This window comes from Platichthys flesus, chromosome 6 (genome assembly GCF_949316205.1).
Source record: "Platichthys flesus chromosome 6, fPlaFle2.1, whole genome shotgun sequence".
NCBI lineage: Eukaryota > Metazoa > Chordata > Actinopteri > Pleuronectiformes > Pleuronectidae > Platichthys > Platichthys flesus.
The window spans coordinates 20,372,429-20,388,664 of NC_084950.1; the positions used below are offsets into that span (position 1 = coordinate 20,372,429).

Genomic DNA, 16,236 nt, shown 5'->3' on the forward strand with positions numbered 1-16,236 from the left:
ATTGCAACATGGGGGTTTTGAGGCTTCTCGCGCGATGGAACGACCAGGGAAAATGCCAATTTTTAAATTGCCAGGTATGTTCGGCCTCTGTGCCAACGCAGCACAATGTGATATGTTGAAGGAAGTTGAGAAAATAAAGAGATCAATTTTGGCCAGTTGTAAGACAATAGTTTGGTCAAAACCAAAAACGTAGCTAATGGTAGCAAGGAAAAAACACACAAAGGAACCTTGAGAACAGTAAAGGGTTGATTAAGAAACAATCTGGTCTCTTAATATAAAACAAATAATGTGATAGCTTAATTTGAAAAAGTAATTGAGTCAGGAGCCCAGCTGACTGCACACATGGAGCCCTTTAACACATCCCTTATGGATCCAGTTAAAAGTTATGTGCATCCAGTTGGGACTTTCCTGTTACTTACCATAACTCAATCATGATTTATGATGCCAGGGCACCCGCTCGATTCTGTGCCAAACACAGCATGCCATCCCGTCACTCGACATTCCACACAACCAGAAACCATAGACACCCAAACAGGCACAAAACACAAACCCACAACCACGAGACGCAGAACCAAACATCCCACTGCGCACACCAAATGCAAACATCCAGAAAATGTTTGGTCTTTGGGATCTTCACGCAAATACTTCATCTCTTTTAAAATTCACATTTGGTTATTTGCTATTTTCAGCTACAGACAGTGCATCTGGAATCTGTTTAACTCAGTCACTGTACAAAGTGCTGAGTGTCTCTCCTTGCCGCAGTGTGCCCCACACATCTACTAAAGGCAGAGGTCAAATGTTAAATAGGCCGAAGGGGTTGGTCAGATGCTCAGACAGCTGTCAAGGGCTGCTGAGCTTTCTGTGTGTGTGTGTGTGTGTGTGTGTGTGTGTTTGTAGACGGTGACATCATATCCTTTGGCGCTGGGGTCACAGACTGATGAGGTCATTGACTGACCCTTGAGAGAGACAGTGTGTCAGCAAACAGTGGGGGGGTTGAGTTGTGTAAGGGAAAAAATATGACAGAAGTGTCAGGGGAAAAAGAAACATGCGGAGCGCTCCAAGTCAGTGAGGTTAAAAGAATGGTTCAACATTTTGGGAAATTCATTACCTCTGCCGGGGAGGTAAGGCTTTTATTGTGTTTGTTGTTTGAGCTATCGCGTTCACGAGGAAGGGATGGACAACACGGGAACATAATGCCTCTGGCCACTGGCTGTTGTGGAGGCATACAATATTTACATGATGTAACTGTCTCTGAATAAACGTTGGTGGATGGATCTGTCCAGTAGTAACAAGCACTGGTTTCCAAACTGTTTAAATAACAACTTCATATTATGGATTATTGGATTTGGATAATCATGCTTCAAAATAAATAAGTTGCTGGAGGTTGGACCTCCTCAGAAGCAGGTCAAGTGAATCCACACTCAACCTTGGCTTTGTTATAAAGTCTTTGTTATGTTTCTGTGTATATAGGAGACACACAAACAAGATACGTTGTGTGAATAGAGGAGCTATCCAGGGGCTAGCAGGTGTAATCTTTCATTTCAGAGGCAGACTTGTTGTTTCTTGCTGAGTTTCTATTTCCTGAGTTCAGTAAACATTGATATCAATCTTCTAAGGCCAAGTAATTAACACATTGATATGTTACATCAATATGTAACATATATCAATGTGTATTTTTTAATATGTATTTTTGTACCTCTCAGTGAAGCTGGTTGTTTTTAACTTTTCATGAGCAGAGAATTACAAACGCTTTGTTTTTTCAAAAGAATCCTGATTTTTCTTTCTATGCTACTTTTAGTGGGACTATGAAGTGCAGATTTTTTTTCTGCAGAAATATCACTGTGAATCAAAGCCATGGCAGACTTTCAGAAACCTACAAGAGGTGAGTATACTGAGGGATGGATTTATGATCCAGTATTCCGTTAACTGTATATTTGTGAAGGACTAAAGTGCTAAAAGAGAGTGAGTGTCCTCAGAAAGCCTTTCCTGGATCAGAGGAGGATTCAAAACGTAGGAGGCAAAGAGCCAAAGTCAAGAGGGAAATACGCTGAGTATAAAAGAGTTAGATTTAGACAAATCAACTCTCATGTAAAGTGTTTGCTCATCGGCAAAGTCAAAGAAACATGAGCTTCTATTAGGAGATGCTTAATCCCGAAAAAAATCCCACTGACCAAACATTACTTAAGGCGATGGCTGGCAAGACAGTGGCAAGCTCAAAGAGCGATGACACGGCAAACACACACACAACATGGAGCAAACACTTAGAGGGAAGTTGCAGGACATGAAGTCTTTTGGTCACCTAATGAAATGTTCTCATTGAATTGATAGTAAGTAGGATATTAAAATGTGTCAAAAACTAAATTGGCTGTTACTTATGTTCATAATAAAGTTTACTGTTAAAATGCCCTGCCTCTATACATGCTTATGGTTAACAGTTAACTTCTGGTATAACCAACCTATAAGTTTTCAATCAGGGAAGACCCCATTCAATTTCGTTGCAAGTCTGGATCAGAAGCAGAACCAGGAATTTGTCTTTTCCTTATATACCATTGTGAGAAAGAACGTTTTATTTCTAGTGAATGGATGAAATAAAAAATATTAGGTGCTGGTATTGATGAGTATGTGACATTTCGTGGATATCCAAATTATAATCTGAAACTAGTGGATTTAATACGTTCTTGTGAGGGTGGAAGCTTCCTTCAGCTGCTATATCATACAAGTAGAGCTAGAAACCTGTAGCTACTACCGTCGTGTAGCTGAAAGACGTAATATGGCCTTAGCTATAAGGCTTTCTTTAAGTTAAGGGGACTGTTGGGCCTTGGCGCTCTACTAAGTGCAATATGAATTCATATCATTTTGGCTAAAGAATGTTGTTTTCGTTGCTGTCTGTTAGCAGGATTAAGCAAAAACTAAAGGACTGATTTGATTGAAATTCTCAAAATAGACCATCTTATTTTTCATAAATAATTTGTTTACATTCTCTCTGCAGTCCCTCTCCTCTCTGACCTTGAATGTATTAATGCTTGGACTGCAAAAACTATAAAGGTAAATTCATACCACCTAAATGATCTGCTCTGCATTGTCCACACTGTGTGGTGCATACTGTATGTGTCAAATAATACATGTTATTGTAATGTTGATGGTAACATCCTGCACCTTCCCTTTAAAAATGGTTGTTCTCAGATTCGACAGCATCACCCATTTCCCAACAGCAAAGCATCCAAAGCCAAAAAATAAGTTTAAAGGGATTCCATTTTCATGTGCCAAGGTTTCAAAGAGAAAGGTGGAATGTAAGAACTCTAATTACTTTAGAAATAAAATAACAATGTTATTAAACAATAGTAAATTACTGGTTGTTCATTTGTCAGAGTCAAATTCTTCCAAAATCTCACTTCACAAGATGTTAATGACTTTAGTAAAAGCGAGTACACACTATGACAAAAATCTATTCATATCAAAAATAATTAAATAAGTCAAATCATGACATTAATGTATCCCTTTAAACACTTGACAGGCAGTTGTTTTGTTCATGGAGCAAGAGCGGCTGGTTAGTCCAGGCCGCCTCCATCTTCAGTCCATGTCAGTGAAAGCAGACGAGTGTGTGGAGCAGAGAGCGAGCACAAGACTGGCACCAAAACAGCCAGAATACCACGGCACACCCATGAGACACAGACGCACACAACTTGTCATCCACATGATACTGACCAGCTCACTCTCATAGTAATTGTCCCAGTGGAGTTTGTGTGATTTCTTTGTCATCTGGAAGCAAGGCAGAGCGGGTTAAAGAATGCAGTGATTATACACAAGAACACGCACACGTTCAAGTTACTGAGAAACATCACACACACAGGTTAAACGTGAGGAAAACAAGTGCCAATTCCCACACGCGCAAACACACACAAACATCTCCAGAGCAGCAATAAATTAATCAATGATCTTATAGAATTATTCAGCCACAGAACATATTCAAATCTATTCAGTCAAGTATCAACAGTAAAAAGTCCTCCATTACAAATACTACTCACGTACATAAAAAAAGGATCACTGATGTCAAAGTGGAATTCTACAGTTTAAACTGTTTAAGTTTATGTAAATTCATTATATTCTCTAATATTGCATTAACACCACACGTGAAGAACAATTTCAAGACCTGCTAGCTCAGGACCTGCCCCAGTGAGTTTCATTCATTGGATTTTTGCAAAATCACATCAATCAAATTTTTTGCTTGAGTTAAAATATTTCAACACAAGCCAGCGAAGTGTTTGACGTGAATTTTGCCTGGCATCATTAGTGCCGTCATGTGTGAGTGACAAGAGATTTGTGGGTATTTGCGTCTTTTTCATAAATTTTCTGTGTAATCTCATTGCTCCAAAAATTACATTTGCCTTTGGTACGTTGTTCTCTTCCGACTCCAAAAGAAAATATCGGAGGCTTTATATTCTACAGGCGTCACTGTGTTTGGTGTTTGTTGATGAGAAGGTAGTGAAGTGTGGCTCTTTTTTCAACCCTTGCTACACTAAGCGAGCGGGGAGACTTAACGTAAACAAACTGCAAATCAATGAGACAAAACTCACTGTTGTGCGTGATAAAGCCAAACTTAGCTGCTTTCCCCTTGTCCTTAGATATAATGTTATTGTAAAACTATCAACTATTGATCATAGTTGATTTAAGGATTAAAACGTTTACTACAACACAGAGTTATTGTTCTAATTGCCAGCACAGACACAGCGACAGACTAACACACAGACAAAACAAAATACATCTTTGAGATTGAGATCTAAATATGGATTATCATTTTGACACCATTTGTGTAAGGAACACTTGCCAGAGAGAGAGAGAGAGAGAGAGAGAGAGAGAGAAAGAGAGAGAGAGAGAGAGAGAGAGAGAGAGAGAGAGAGAGAGAGAGAGAGAGAGAGAGAGAGTGCGTGTGTGTCTTTGTTTGTCAGGAACTCAACTACACAAACACACACACACAGAGACAAAAACACACGACCATTGGTGCCCTCTGCACGAGAGGAAGCTGGTTCCAGATTAACTCCTGAGTCTTGCTGTTGCCATGGAAACAGAGCTGCATAGTAACAGGCAGCCGGCAGAGAAAGAGGCGGGGTTGTCGTGGGGATTAAGGAACGACGTTGAAAGAAACTGTTACTTATTTTGGGAAACCAAAACAGATGAACAAAGAACAATTTTTTTTTCTACTCATTTTTGTGGCCTCCCTCGTGTGCCGGCGTAGCCAAGTGGGAATATGAATCCTGCAACACATCTGCTGCTGACTGCAAGAGATACATGGGGGCTTTGGGCATGTACACAACATATAAACACACCCAGCCAAGCACAGATGAGACACACACAGATGAAGGGCTGGGTTTATTTGAGCTGATCCAATCAACACTTCACAGTGTGTTGGGAAGTGCTCCACTTATTATTAATGAATAAATAAGATCCGGCAGACAGAGAAGAATGAGGGGAGACAGAAAATCTGTCCATCATCATATTCAGAGTCTCCATTTCTCTTTAAGGCGTCCTGGCTTTTCAAAAATCAATTCATCATTTTCTTAAGAAAAGAAAATGTCGTCTACACTACTGCAGATATTAGTTATATTAGTTTAACTGATATGTTCCCCTCCGGCCAGACAAGGACAGAAAACTACTATAAATACCTAAACAAGCATGCCAGGGCCAGTATTTGGTGATAAACTCAACGATCAACCCTTCGTCAAATACCATAGAAGAAAATTGCAAGCATGCTCAGTGAGCTTATTCTCCTTTGGCAGTCGATCTTCAAAACAATTACTAGCTAGTAATCTGTTTCTTATTTTTGTACTGGTCACAATATCATCTTGAAGATGAAACACATTTGACTGAGGGTGAGTTTCTCTTCACTTGTTTTTATGTGCATGTAAAATATTAAACAAAAAGCAAACAATACAAAAAAGGTTTTATGTGTCAACTAAAGCACAATGTGAAACACAGGAAACACATTTAATGAACAAATCTAAACCAAAAAAACTAAATTAAAATATGCGCTACACGTGAATGGACACAAAGTTAACGATTCTCATCTCATCTTAATAACACAAATGCTGTTTGAGAAACCGATTGACATTATCTGTCTTGTATCACAATAGAGAAAAAATATCTAGATTCGGAATTTGAATAGAAATATTAATTAATTTACCACATTTTGGTTAATTGGTGTGTGTGTGTGTGTGTGTGTGTGTGTGTGTGTGTGTGTGTGTGTGTGTGTGTGTGTGTGTGTGTGTGTGTGTGTGTGTGTGTGTGTGTGTGTGTGTGTGTGTGTGTGTGTGTGTGTGTGTGTGTGTGTGTGTGTGTGTGCGCGCGCGCGGACCTGGTTGAGGTAGTGGTATTCCTCAGGTTTAAGCAGGTGGAAGGACTTCCTCTCATCTTCACTGGCTCCGGCCAACAGATAGTAGAACACATGGTAGTTCCTTCAGATACACACAAACAACAAAGTTAGAGGTGATGAGTCCACCCCACATAAAGACGTTTCCTGTATTGACTTCTTATATGTCCTTAATTCTCTCAGGGGTGAACTGAGGACACCAGTGTTCAGACGTCAGAGGAGGTCAACTACCTTCTGCTGGGAGGTTAGAGGTAGAGTATCTTAAAGTTTCAATCTCTCTACCTGCACCCTCTTTTCAAACCAAACCTGCATCATGTAACAAATAAGTCCCACCTCTGACCCGGCAGGCTCACCTTTCAGTTCAGACAAACAGTGTGGTGTGTGGGCTGGAGCTAAGGGCCTCTGATTCGCCCTGACAAAAGGCTATGGCTTTGGCCGACGCACTGAAATGTAATTCTATTACAGCTGGAAACCAGCTTCACTTCTCTGCACAGGGAAACTTAGTGCTTGATGGAGGGCTGGAAAGTTAGAAAGACCAGTGAGCACATTGAAGAGTCCCAGAGTGTAACTGATATGCTGCTGTAGAGATGTGTGTTTTTAACTGAAACGTGTATACTGTACTTAGGAGATGTAGTAGTAGAGAGGCTTTAATATTAATAGGGCACTAAATAATCTGTTTTTAATGTTGATACCGATAGTTTTTTTTATTACATAAAATGTAATATAAACATAAATATGGATGCCTCAGATTATTTATTTTAAAAGAATTGTTATTATATATACATAGTATGGACAATAGACCAAAACAAGGGCGTAAGTGAATGAACCCAGTACTGCCGGTAACGCACTCTTAAAGAAGGAGAGCTAACACATCTCAACATGAAATCAATAAGTTCTGCCCTGAACCTGAAAGACTACTGTTGAGAAGAGAAAAACCTGACTGTTAGCGCAGATAGCAAAATTAGCTTTTGGCTGAAGGGATGTGGTCAAAGCTGCAGCTCATATGAAAGATGTCGAGACTATGGCACCCACGCTGCAGGAATAAGCCCCAGTTTTACCAGTTCAAACTGATACAGTGTGTTCACAGCGGCTCGATGTAAATTGCCATAACTCGTCAGGCTGTGTTTGACATGTGTTTGGAGTTTCAGTTTGGCAGTGTGTGACAGCTGATGAAGAAGCAGATGGCTCTGGATGGATAATGTGTCTGGTTGTTATGTTCATCATTTTCCAGAGGAAAAAAAATTCATACCGTTATACAAGTCTGTAATATTAATAATGATTAAATTCTGCAGTGACAGTTTTTCAGGAATGTAGCTGTTCCTGTTTACACTGCAGTCATCTAATATGAGTTTTTGAATAATTGCAAAATATCTGGCACATATTCAGTTCTTGGTAGCCTGTAATTTGGGGAAAAGGCATAAATGAGGGAACCAGTGAACTTACGTCGTCCAGCCAGCGGACAGTTGGACATTGTGTTTTTAATGGTAACAATAACATGAAGGAGATTTTGTGCTTTTACTTTGTGCTGTTGGATGATGTTTGTTTTAATACTCACTTTCTTTTTTTTTTCTTTTTTTTCTACTTGTAGAGTGGGCTGGGTTATTATATGGGTGGCCTGGACTCTGGATCATATTAGCTAACAATAACTGGGGGATGTCTTCATTTATTAATTCTAAATAATAGTAATAATAATAACAACAATAAATTTCTTTAACATTGCGAGATAAGTGTTATTTTCACAGATTTCTCTGAGAATAATTCATTGCTCTTGAAGGAATCAGACACATTTAAGTGTCTGATATTTATGAGTGTGTATAATCTGGTGCAGATCCAAATAAAAATCCAGATCTAGTGACTCTAAATGTGGTTCCATAAGGGATATACAACATCCAACCTCACAATGTTTAAGAAAGTGAGATAAAAATGTCTGGATCTGTCCCCTGATCAAGATCCACACCAAACTGTAATGCTGTATTCTTTGGATCATGCTCAACAAAACTTTATGGAAATTGGATTAGTAGTTGGTTTGCACTCTACATAATGTCAGCTAGTTTTCTAGTGGACTATTTTCATGGAATAAAAGTCCCATTATCCGACGTTCTCTACTGTCCCATAAAAGTGTGGAGTCATAAACCCTGACAGCAACCATGGAAAGCTCAGCTCCTCCCCTCGCTTCTATTTATTTTTCCTTCACTGGGGTCATACTAAGGCAACCTGTCACCGAACAGGCTTAAAGATTTAAGATAGTTTGTAGTATATCATCAGCCGCCTCCCCCTCCCACCACCTCACAGTTCCAGGTCTGAGCCGACTGGGAGGTCCAGTTTTTAGTTTCTACCCTATCAATATGGCCGCCAGGGCCTGTCATCAGGATGAAATGGAAACCTGAGGCCGATCAGGGTGAGAGGGATAAGATGACCACTGGAGTTGTGCTTTCTTCCCTAACAAAGACATTTTCTGTTCTGTTTTTTCTTTACTGTGAGCTGGTGGAGAAACAAAAAAGGTGTTGGTATTATTATTATTAGAATAAAGATGATTTTAAAAGTGTGTGTGCAGGTGAAGACTCCTTCATGTGGAGAGGAGACTCAAATGTAGCTGGTTTATATACTGTGTTAAAGTGATGAGAAGTTGCTGTTAACATTAAATAAAAAACATAGACAATCTCTTTATGACATTTCTCCCAATGTATATGTCTTCTTCTGTTCCAGGAGATTCCTGTTTCTCAATAAAGCTATTTATTTAGATACAAGCAAGTCCTGTTTCCATAAATGACCAAACACAGAATGATGGCTATGGAAAGGGCAGAAGGTTATTTCTGATGGCCCCCTGATATATCTTCCTGTTGCAGAGGAAGTGGAGGCTGTTTCAGGATTGAGTTTCTTCGATAGAAAACCCTGACACCGGAGATATGGATTTGACATCATATCTTTGAAACTAGTGGGAATATGGATGTCAGTGTTTCCAATTTCAGATGGAGATTATTTATGGCAGCATCACATCAGCCAGGGTGACTTAGAGTTAATTATTTCTATTTCTTAGAGAATTATTATTGAAATGGGTAAATTTCATGAGGGAGCAGACTTTTTTAGTTGTCAGGTTGATTTACGTCCAAACACATCCTAATTTGGGTCCTCTTAAGATTATCACATGTAAAAAATCAGGCAGACATTGCAAATTAATGGCCGACTTTGAACAAGTGTCACTGTTGTCACCACTCACCTCTCATTGTGCTCCTGGTACACAAGGCGTGATTTCTCCAGCAGGTACTTCTCCACATAGGCTCTGAAAACACCACGCACAGTAAGAAAAAGCTCCGCTCCCCATTACGTTAAGGCATTTCTGTACATGTGAATCATAAGCATATGTGTTTCTCACCCCCTGACAGTGCCACTTTCCTGGTAGTTGACCTGGATGAACTTTCCGAAGCGGCTGGAGTTGTTGTTGTGGGCTGTCTTGGCGTTCCCAAAGGCCTGAGGAGGAAAGAATGGAAAGAGTCACCTCCGGGGTCAACGTGTAAGCATAGACACAGGTGATGATTGGCAGGTACAGCAGCTTGACACTGAACAAGACTCCAGGTGAAAATGTCTTTAGCACTGACACGTGCATGGAAAGTTCACATACCATTCTTCAACACTTTAACACTATAGCTGCTTTCAGACATGGACTGAAGGCTGCATATTCCCCTGAACTGATCAAAAGGGACGGTATGTAAGAACAGAACTGTCGAGGAAAAGCTCCAGAGGAAAGAATTTAAAAGAATAGAAATATATCTCGATGAAGAGGAAGTGTCATACACATTGAAGACCTGGAGAAAAGATTTCAACTTGTAGAAACAAAATTGGAGAGTTTGTGGTGATGAGAGCCAATGTTGGTGTCAATGTGCTGTCTTCTCCCTCCTGCATGCTTCACTGCGACACCACCTCTGGCCTAAATGCTCCTGAGATGTTCCTGTTACAAATGCGTGTGACTCTGAGGATCTCCTCATTCTTCATATGTGTATTGACAATCGGGTGCAGAGTTTGTATGAAAACAGCTTTAAATGATTTTCCCAAATAGGACAATCAACAAGCTGTATCTCTGGCACACATTTTAGTCTACAGGGTTTTAAAATACTGAACATGCGCAGGCAAATTTAATGATGGGAACTGAACTGTGGACCAAAGTGAAAAAATGTGTTGGGAGAAGAAAAAAAAAGTTCCCAATCTATCTCACACACACAGGCACGTCAACCATGCAGACTAGTATGCCAAATTCCTATGATGGCGCGCACACACACACACACCCACACACACACACACACACACAGAGTCCATCATTAGAAGCCCCTGTTCAACCCCCTCGTTCAACCTCTTATTAGGAGTCTGATAGGCTCCATTGGAGAGGAGAGGAGAGGAGAGGAGAGGAGAGGAGAGGAGAGGAGAGGAGAGGAGAGGAGAGTCATTGAAGACTGAAGGGATGGAAGATCATCTAGGACAGAGAAGATGATGAAAGGAAAGAGGAGAAAACAAGACAAAAGATGAGAGGAAAGGAAAAAGATTTCCACATGAGATTAGGAAGAGTATGATGACGAGGGGATGATTGAAAAAGAGAAGAATAAGAAGAAGAAGAAGAAGAAGAAGAAGAAGAAGAAGAAGAAGAAGAAGAAGAAGAAGAAGAAGAAGAAGAAGAAGAGAAAATGCAAAGAAGCGTAAAGAGGGAAAGACGAGAAATGTGAGAAATTAAAGAGGCAGAGAATAATTTTTTTCATGTTTCAGCAGTTGCAGTTCACAGAAGCAGGCGTGAAGTTTAAAGCTGTTGCAGTCAGTATCTGGGAGTTATGATAAATGACTAATAAACAGCAGAGCGAAGGAGAAACGAAGGAGGGAGGGAGGGACAGAATGAAGTGGGTGTCAGGTAATTGATTGTGGCTGCTGGGTAAACACGACAGCTCTGGAATAACACGCTTAATAAAAGCAAGAACCTGCTCTTGAACGAAGCTTTGATGATTCATTCAAAAACATCCTCCCACTACCAACGCGGCCAACCTGACACTAATTCATCAGGCCCATCAGCAAACAGGCTGAGGACAGTAAAGACAGGGAGGAGAGGTGGATCTTTCTCTTTTTCTGGGTCTTTCCTTTTCTGGGTCTTACCTCTGCCCATTTTCCATCCCTTCATTATCTAATTCTTCAAATACATCCATCTCTCTTTCCTCTCCTCCACATCCTTATTGAGGGGGGTTTTGAAAATAAAGGCTGAGACACATAAGTCAACCACAGAGAGGGAACGAGAGGACTAACTGTGAAGTTCTCCTTCAACTCCCTCCATCCAAAATGTAAATTGAAACTGCTATTCACATGATAATGATAGAGCTGTTATCCTCAACCATTTCTGGATAAATGCAGGAGAGGCCATTCAGTGGGACCATATTTCCACTTTGGCATTTTTGGTAGCAAACACAGAGAATAGAGAGGGGTGTGTGTGTGTGTGTGTGTGTGTGCATGCTAAACAAGTAGATTTGTGTATAGACTCAAAAGTAAAAGAAAAGCAAGAATACAAAGAAAGATCAGGGTGAGCCTGAATAAAACAAAAACACCAGCAGTTTCAACTTTATCTTTGTCTTTCCCCCACATTCGGACTATAGTTTCTATTCAGGACAAAAAAGAGAAATTCCTTCTAAGGAGAACAGCACGTGTCTTCAAAACAGATACAGGGATATTTATGTTCAAGTGAAACAGGGTAGGGGGAGTCTGGCAACAAAACTTTAAAATCGAATGGTTTATATATTACATACTGTAAGACAGTGATTTTTCAAAGCAGGAATTCAACCATTCAATAACTATCATTAAATCACTCTTGACACATTGCTTAGATTTTTGTTTGGAAACAAAGCAAACTTAGCTGGAGGTAACATATCAGTTCAACACATTTGCAGTTCCCACAGACTTCAAGGACTAAATTTGAATTTGAAATCTTACATGACTCAATACAAACTGAATTAACCCCAGCCCTCGGTGCATATATAAAGCCTGTTGAGCCATATGGAGTCCAGAAATCACCAGCGTGAGAGTGATAAAAACAGCTCACTACAGCATCCATTTACACAAATCAAAGAAACAGTGCTTAACCAGCCATATGTTAGATTTTATGCTGAATGAAATGTGATGACCCTGTGGCTTAATCATGCTGTGCATATGTGTGCGTGTGTGTGTGTGTGTCCTTATGTCCAAATGGAAGCATAGGCCTGATAGTGACTGTATGCTAATTTATGCTTATGCACTATGTTAGCCCCCGTGGGCTCTTCCACGCTGTCATATTACCTTAGCCAGTTGTTTCCTCTGCCGCTGCACAAAACCCCAGCTCCTCAGAGGAAGCAAAGAGTGGTGCTGCTATTTTAAAAGAGGATTTAACATGTTAAGTGTTGAGAGGAGCGGGTCGATCGAAGCCAGGCCGTTAATTAGCATGTCAAGACTTTCCTAAAGGCAGGAGCTAAAATCCACTCAAAACACCAAATGCCCATAACCTGGTGCTCTCCTCCTCACTCTCACTTTCCTCCCCTTTCTCCCCAGTACAGCGGCAGCATTTCCCTTAACCCACTCAGAAACTGTTAGCTGACCTAGTTTATAAAAAACAAGTGTAGCTGTGCCAAAACGACGGCTGGGCTCTCTTCCATTAGCTCGTTTTTCGTTTCATGGACTGCTGAGTAGTTCAAATTATTGATGCTGGCTGCAGAGGGCTGATGCCCAGCTGATGGAGTTGGCTTGTTTCAGGAGTTTTTTGTTTTGTTTTTATTATATTTTTTGCTTGCCTGAATATTCAGGTCAGAGGAAGCTGACATTATGTGGGGGACCTGGGTAAGAGCCAAGGTGTTTTCACACCTGAAAGTCCAAGCCAAGATTCATGTCTTTGTTACATTGTCTACATTTGATCGGGTTAGTTTGCGTTTCACATTGTAATAAATGGACCTCACGAAATAAACCTACGTGTGCTGCTGATTGGTTCGTAGATGGGTGTGTGTGTTGTCAATTTGACAATCACTGAAATATCATTATAGTATTATCACCCTCAAAATGAATGTCCTTGTCAAACATTATATGGTCGGAGGCAAGCACTACAGGGAATCCGTTGAACAACTTCTTCTAGATTTTGTTATTGTGTTTAACCTAAAATAATAAAGGTTTTAAACCCCTTTCAAAGACATCCTCCATAGCTGGACAGCTTATCAGCAGTGACCTCTGGGGTTGGCTCCTTTCAGGCCTCTACAACAGGTAGATCTTAAAAAACGGCTCAGAATCGATGCACTACAAATAGACAATCATTATTAGTCAACAAATTATTTTTCCATCTCAAAATCTGCGGGCTTCATTGCCCATAATGCAACTTGACTACCAACAAATTGTTATGCTAGTGGTGGTTGATGTAGTTACAGAGTTCTGGTAAATGAATTTCTGTCTGCCTACAACTTATTTTTTAGCTCCAAATGACAGTGACTCATCTGACATCACTTGAGGTCTTTTCAAGATACATCATTTCCACTTCTCCACACAGTCACACTCTGGACATTTAACTATGCTTTGAATGGTGCGCCATTGGCACACAAGGAATAGAAAACGTTTCTACCACAGTGTGGTCTCAATCAGAGTCAATGAACGCTGCACGACTTATTCTCCAGTTCCAACACATTCATATTTCTTGCCCACGTAATAGTTTTTTTCCCAATGTGATCAGAATGGCCCCCATAGCTTTCCAAGCTGCCATTTTACACGTACGGTGTGAGCAGTCAGGCTGGGGCTGACGACCAGATCGTACAGTCTGAGCACATAAATAATGAACTTCGGTTTCACATCGCAGACGATTTACTTGTACAGCATGAGTTGGAATTCAACAGCCTTTTTTTAAATTGTCCAGTGCATGCTTAGCTTAAGGTGATATGATGACAGCTCTCTCAAGTGCCACACTTGTTCTTTCTACATAAGTGAGATGCTCTGTGCAACTGAGACCTATTTTTTATGTCTTACTGCTCCCTGATTCTTGGTTGACATCACTGGTGCCTGAACTCCACTCTAGGCAGTAGCGTATATAATCACACAAAACCAGCAAGTTGTTGGTGACCAACAGATTGATGTCCTGATGAGGAAGTTATCATAACAGTGTGTACAGCATGTACACTACATATACAAATCACATTGCAGATATACTTACACAACCGCTTATGTGAGTGCACTGTGATCTGAGGGTATGTGTACTTGCTAGAGCGTGAGGTGCTTTGATGATATATTTGACCTAATAGTTTAGTCTGCAAGGTGAGTAAAAACCATGTCCCAGTCTGTGGGAGACCATACATCAAACACCTCTTTCGTTCTCAGTGTGTTGAGCTAGCTAGCACGGGCAGAGAAGTTAAAAACATTCATTACTGATCTATGATGAAAGAAAAATAGAGAGATATGTTCATATCATAAATCAAACATGCAACATGGAGCCATTGTGTGTTGTAGATCTCGGACTCCATGGGCCGTTTTTACGTTTACTATTATCAATTGTCTTTATTAAACAAGATTTCCTCTCAAGGACCATAACCCAAAACCTTGGGGTCGATCTCATCACCTCTGTCCAACTATATTTTATTCATGTTTCAAGTTGCATGTGGAGCAGAGGAACTGCCTTAAAAACAGTCTCTGAGAATGATTTCATGCTGTGTGGATTCTCCCTCGGGGTCATCGGAGTCTGTTTTTAGACCCAGAGATGTGTCAGGCTTTACTACTTCCATGTTCACAGGGGCGCTCGCAGCTCAGCAAGATGACATCACATTGCATTCCTTCGCTAACAGATGCAGCATAGCCTCACATGGCAAGCTGTAAAAACAGACCTGACTGTGTGTGTGTGTGTGTGTGTGTGTGTGTGTGTGTGTGTGTGTGTGTGTGTGTGTGTGTGTGTGTGTGTGTGTGTGTGTGTTTGTCTGGCTTCAACACCAGCCCTTTGCCTGGGTCTTTGGCCCGGCTCGAAAACACACAAACTCGCAGGAGAGCAGGTGGTTGTGAAGATCGCAGTCCTTCACAGCAGCAAGTTTTAACATTCATAAAATATGCCCTACCTCCTTAATCTCTTAGAGACACTCAAAAACAAACTGATAAACTACTATCACATGTAGGTGGACGTTCACAAGCTCCATCCACACCACCTTTATCTTACAAAACATCTCTGTCCAGACGAGAACACGAAAACTACAAACGCTCAAACAAGCATGCCAGGTGCCAATTAAGTCTACATAATTGATCAATAAAATACCAGGGAAGAACGCTGTGGTCCAAGTACTATGGGGTCAGGCAGATGCCTGTGAAGGACAATAACGTGGTGCAGTCACGCTAAATTGTCATTCCCCTTACTCTCTGTTTTACTTTTACACACAGAAACTCAGAAACAGGAGATTTTGAAAATCTGCACTTTTGAAGGCGTTTGTAAATATCTAACTTTTTGTCTCATGTCGTGTGGACTAAATGAAATGCACATGTGTAAGTGAGTGTAAGTTCTAAAAGGGACTCTACATAATGTGGACACAGCTAATGAGGTCAAGTCGGTCAGAATGTCCTTTCATTGCATCTCATCTATTTATCTTTCTCTCTGTGCATCCCTGTAACATCTCACTCCCCGGACTATGTGTTTTCGCTCAGTTCCTTTCATTCAGACACACAGGATGAGCTCCCCTTTCTAGGAAAAGAGGAAAGAAGGGAGGGGGAAGGAGGTGAGAACAGAGGAAGATGAGTACAGTTACGTAATCCTAACAGGTCACACACTGGAGGGGCCTCCTCGTAACAGCAGGCGCAGAAAGGTAGGGATGTGTTTGGTTTACAAAGGAACCGGTGGTGTGGTGCATTGTCGCCTCACAGCAAGGTTTCCT

The 16,236-nt window shown here is 40.7% G+C and overlaps 1 protein-coding gene across 3 annotated transcripts in view; it reads right to left on the reverse strand.

The window, feature by feature from the left end:
* myo9ab (myosin IXAb) overlaps window positions 1–16,236 on the reverse strand; it is a 129,449-nt gene that overhangs the window by 56,214 nt on the left and 56,999 nt on the right. For all 3 annotated transcript variants that reach the window (XM_062390376.1, XM_062390377.1, XM_062390375.1), the window contains exons 3-5: window positions 9,738–9,832; window positions 9,582–9,644; window positions 6,350–6,449 (exon numbers count right to left, since the gene is read on the reverse strand). In XM_062390376.1, the coding sequence (XP_062246360.1) occupies window positions 6,350–6,449; window positions 9,582–9,644; window positions 9,738–9,832 (258 nt within the window). The remainder of the gene's footprint in view (window positions 1–6,349; window positions 6,450–9,581; window positions 9,645–9,737; window positions 9,833–16,236) is intronic.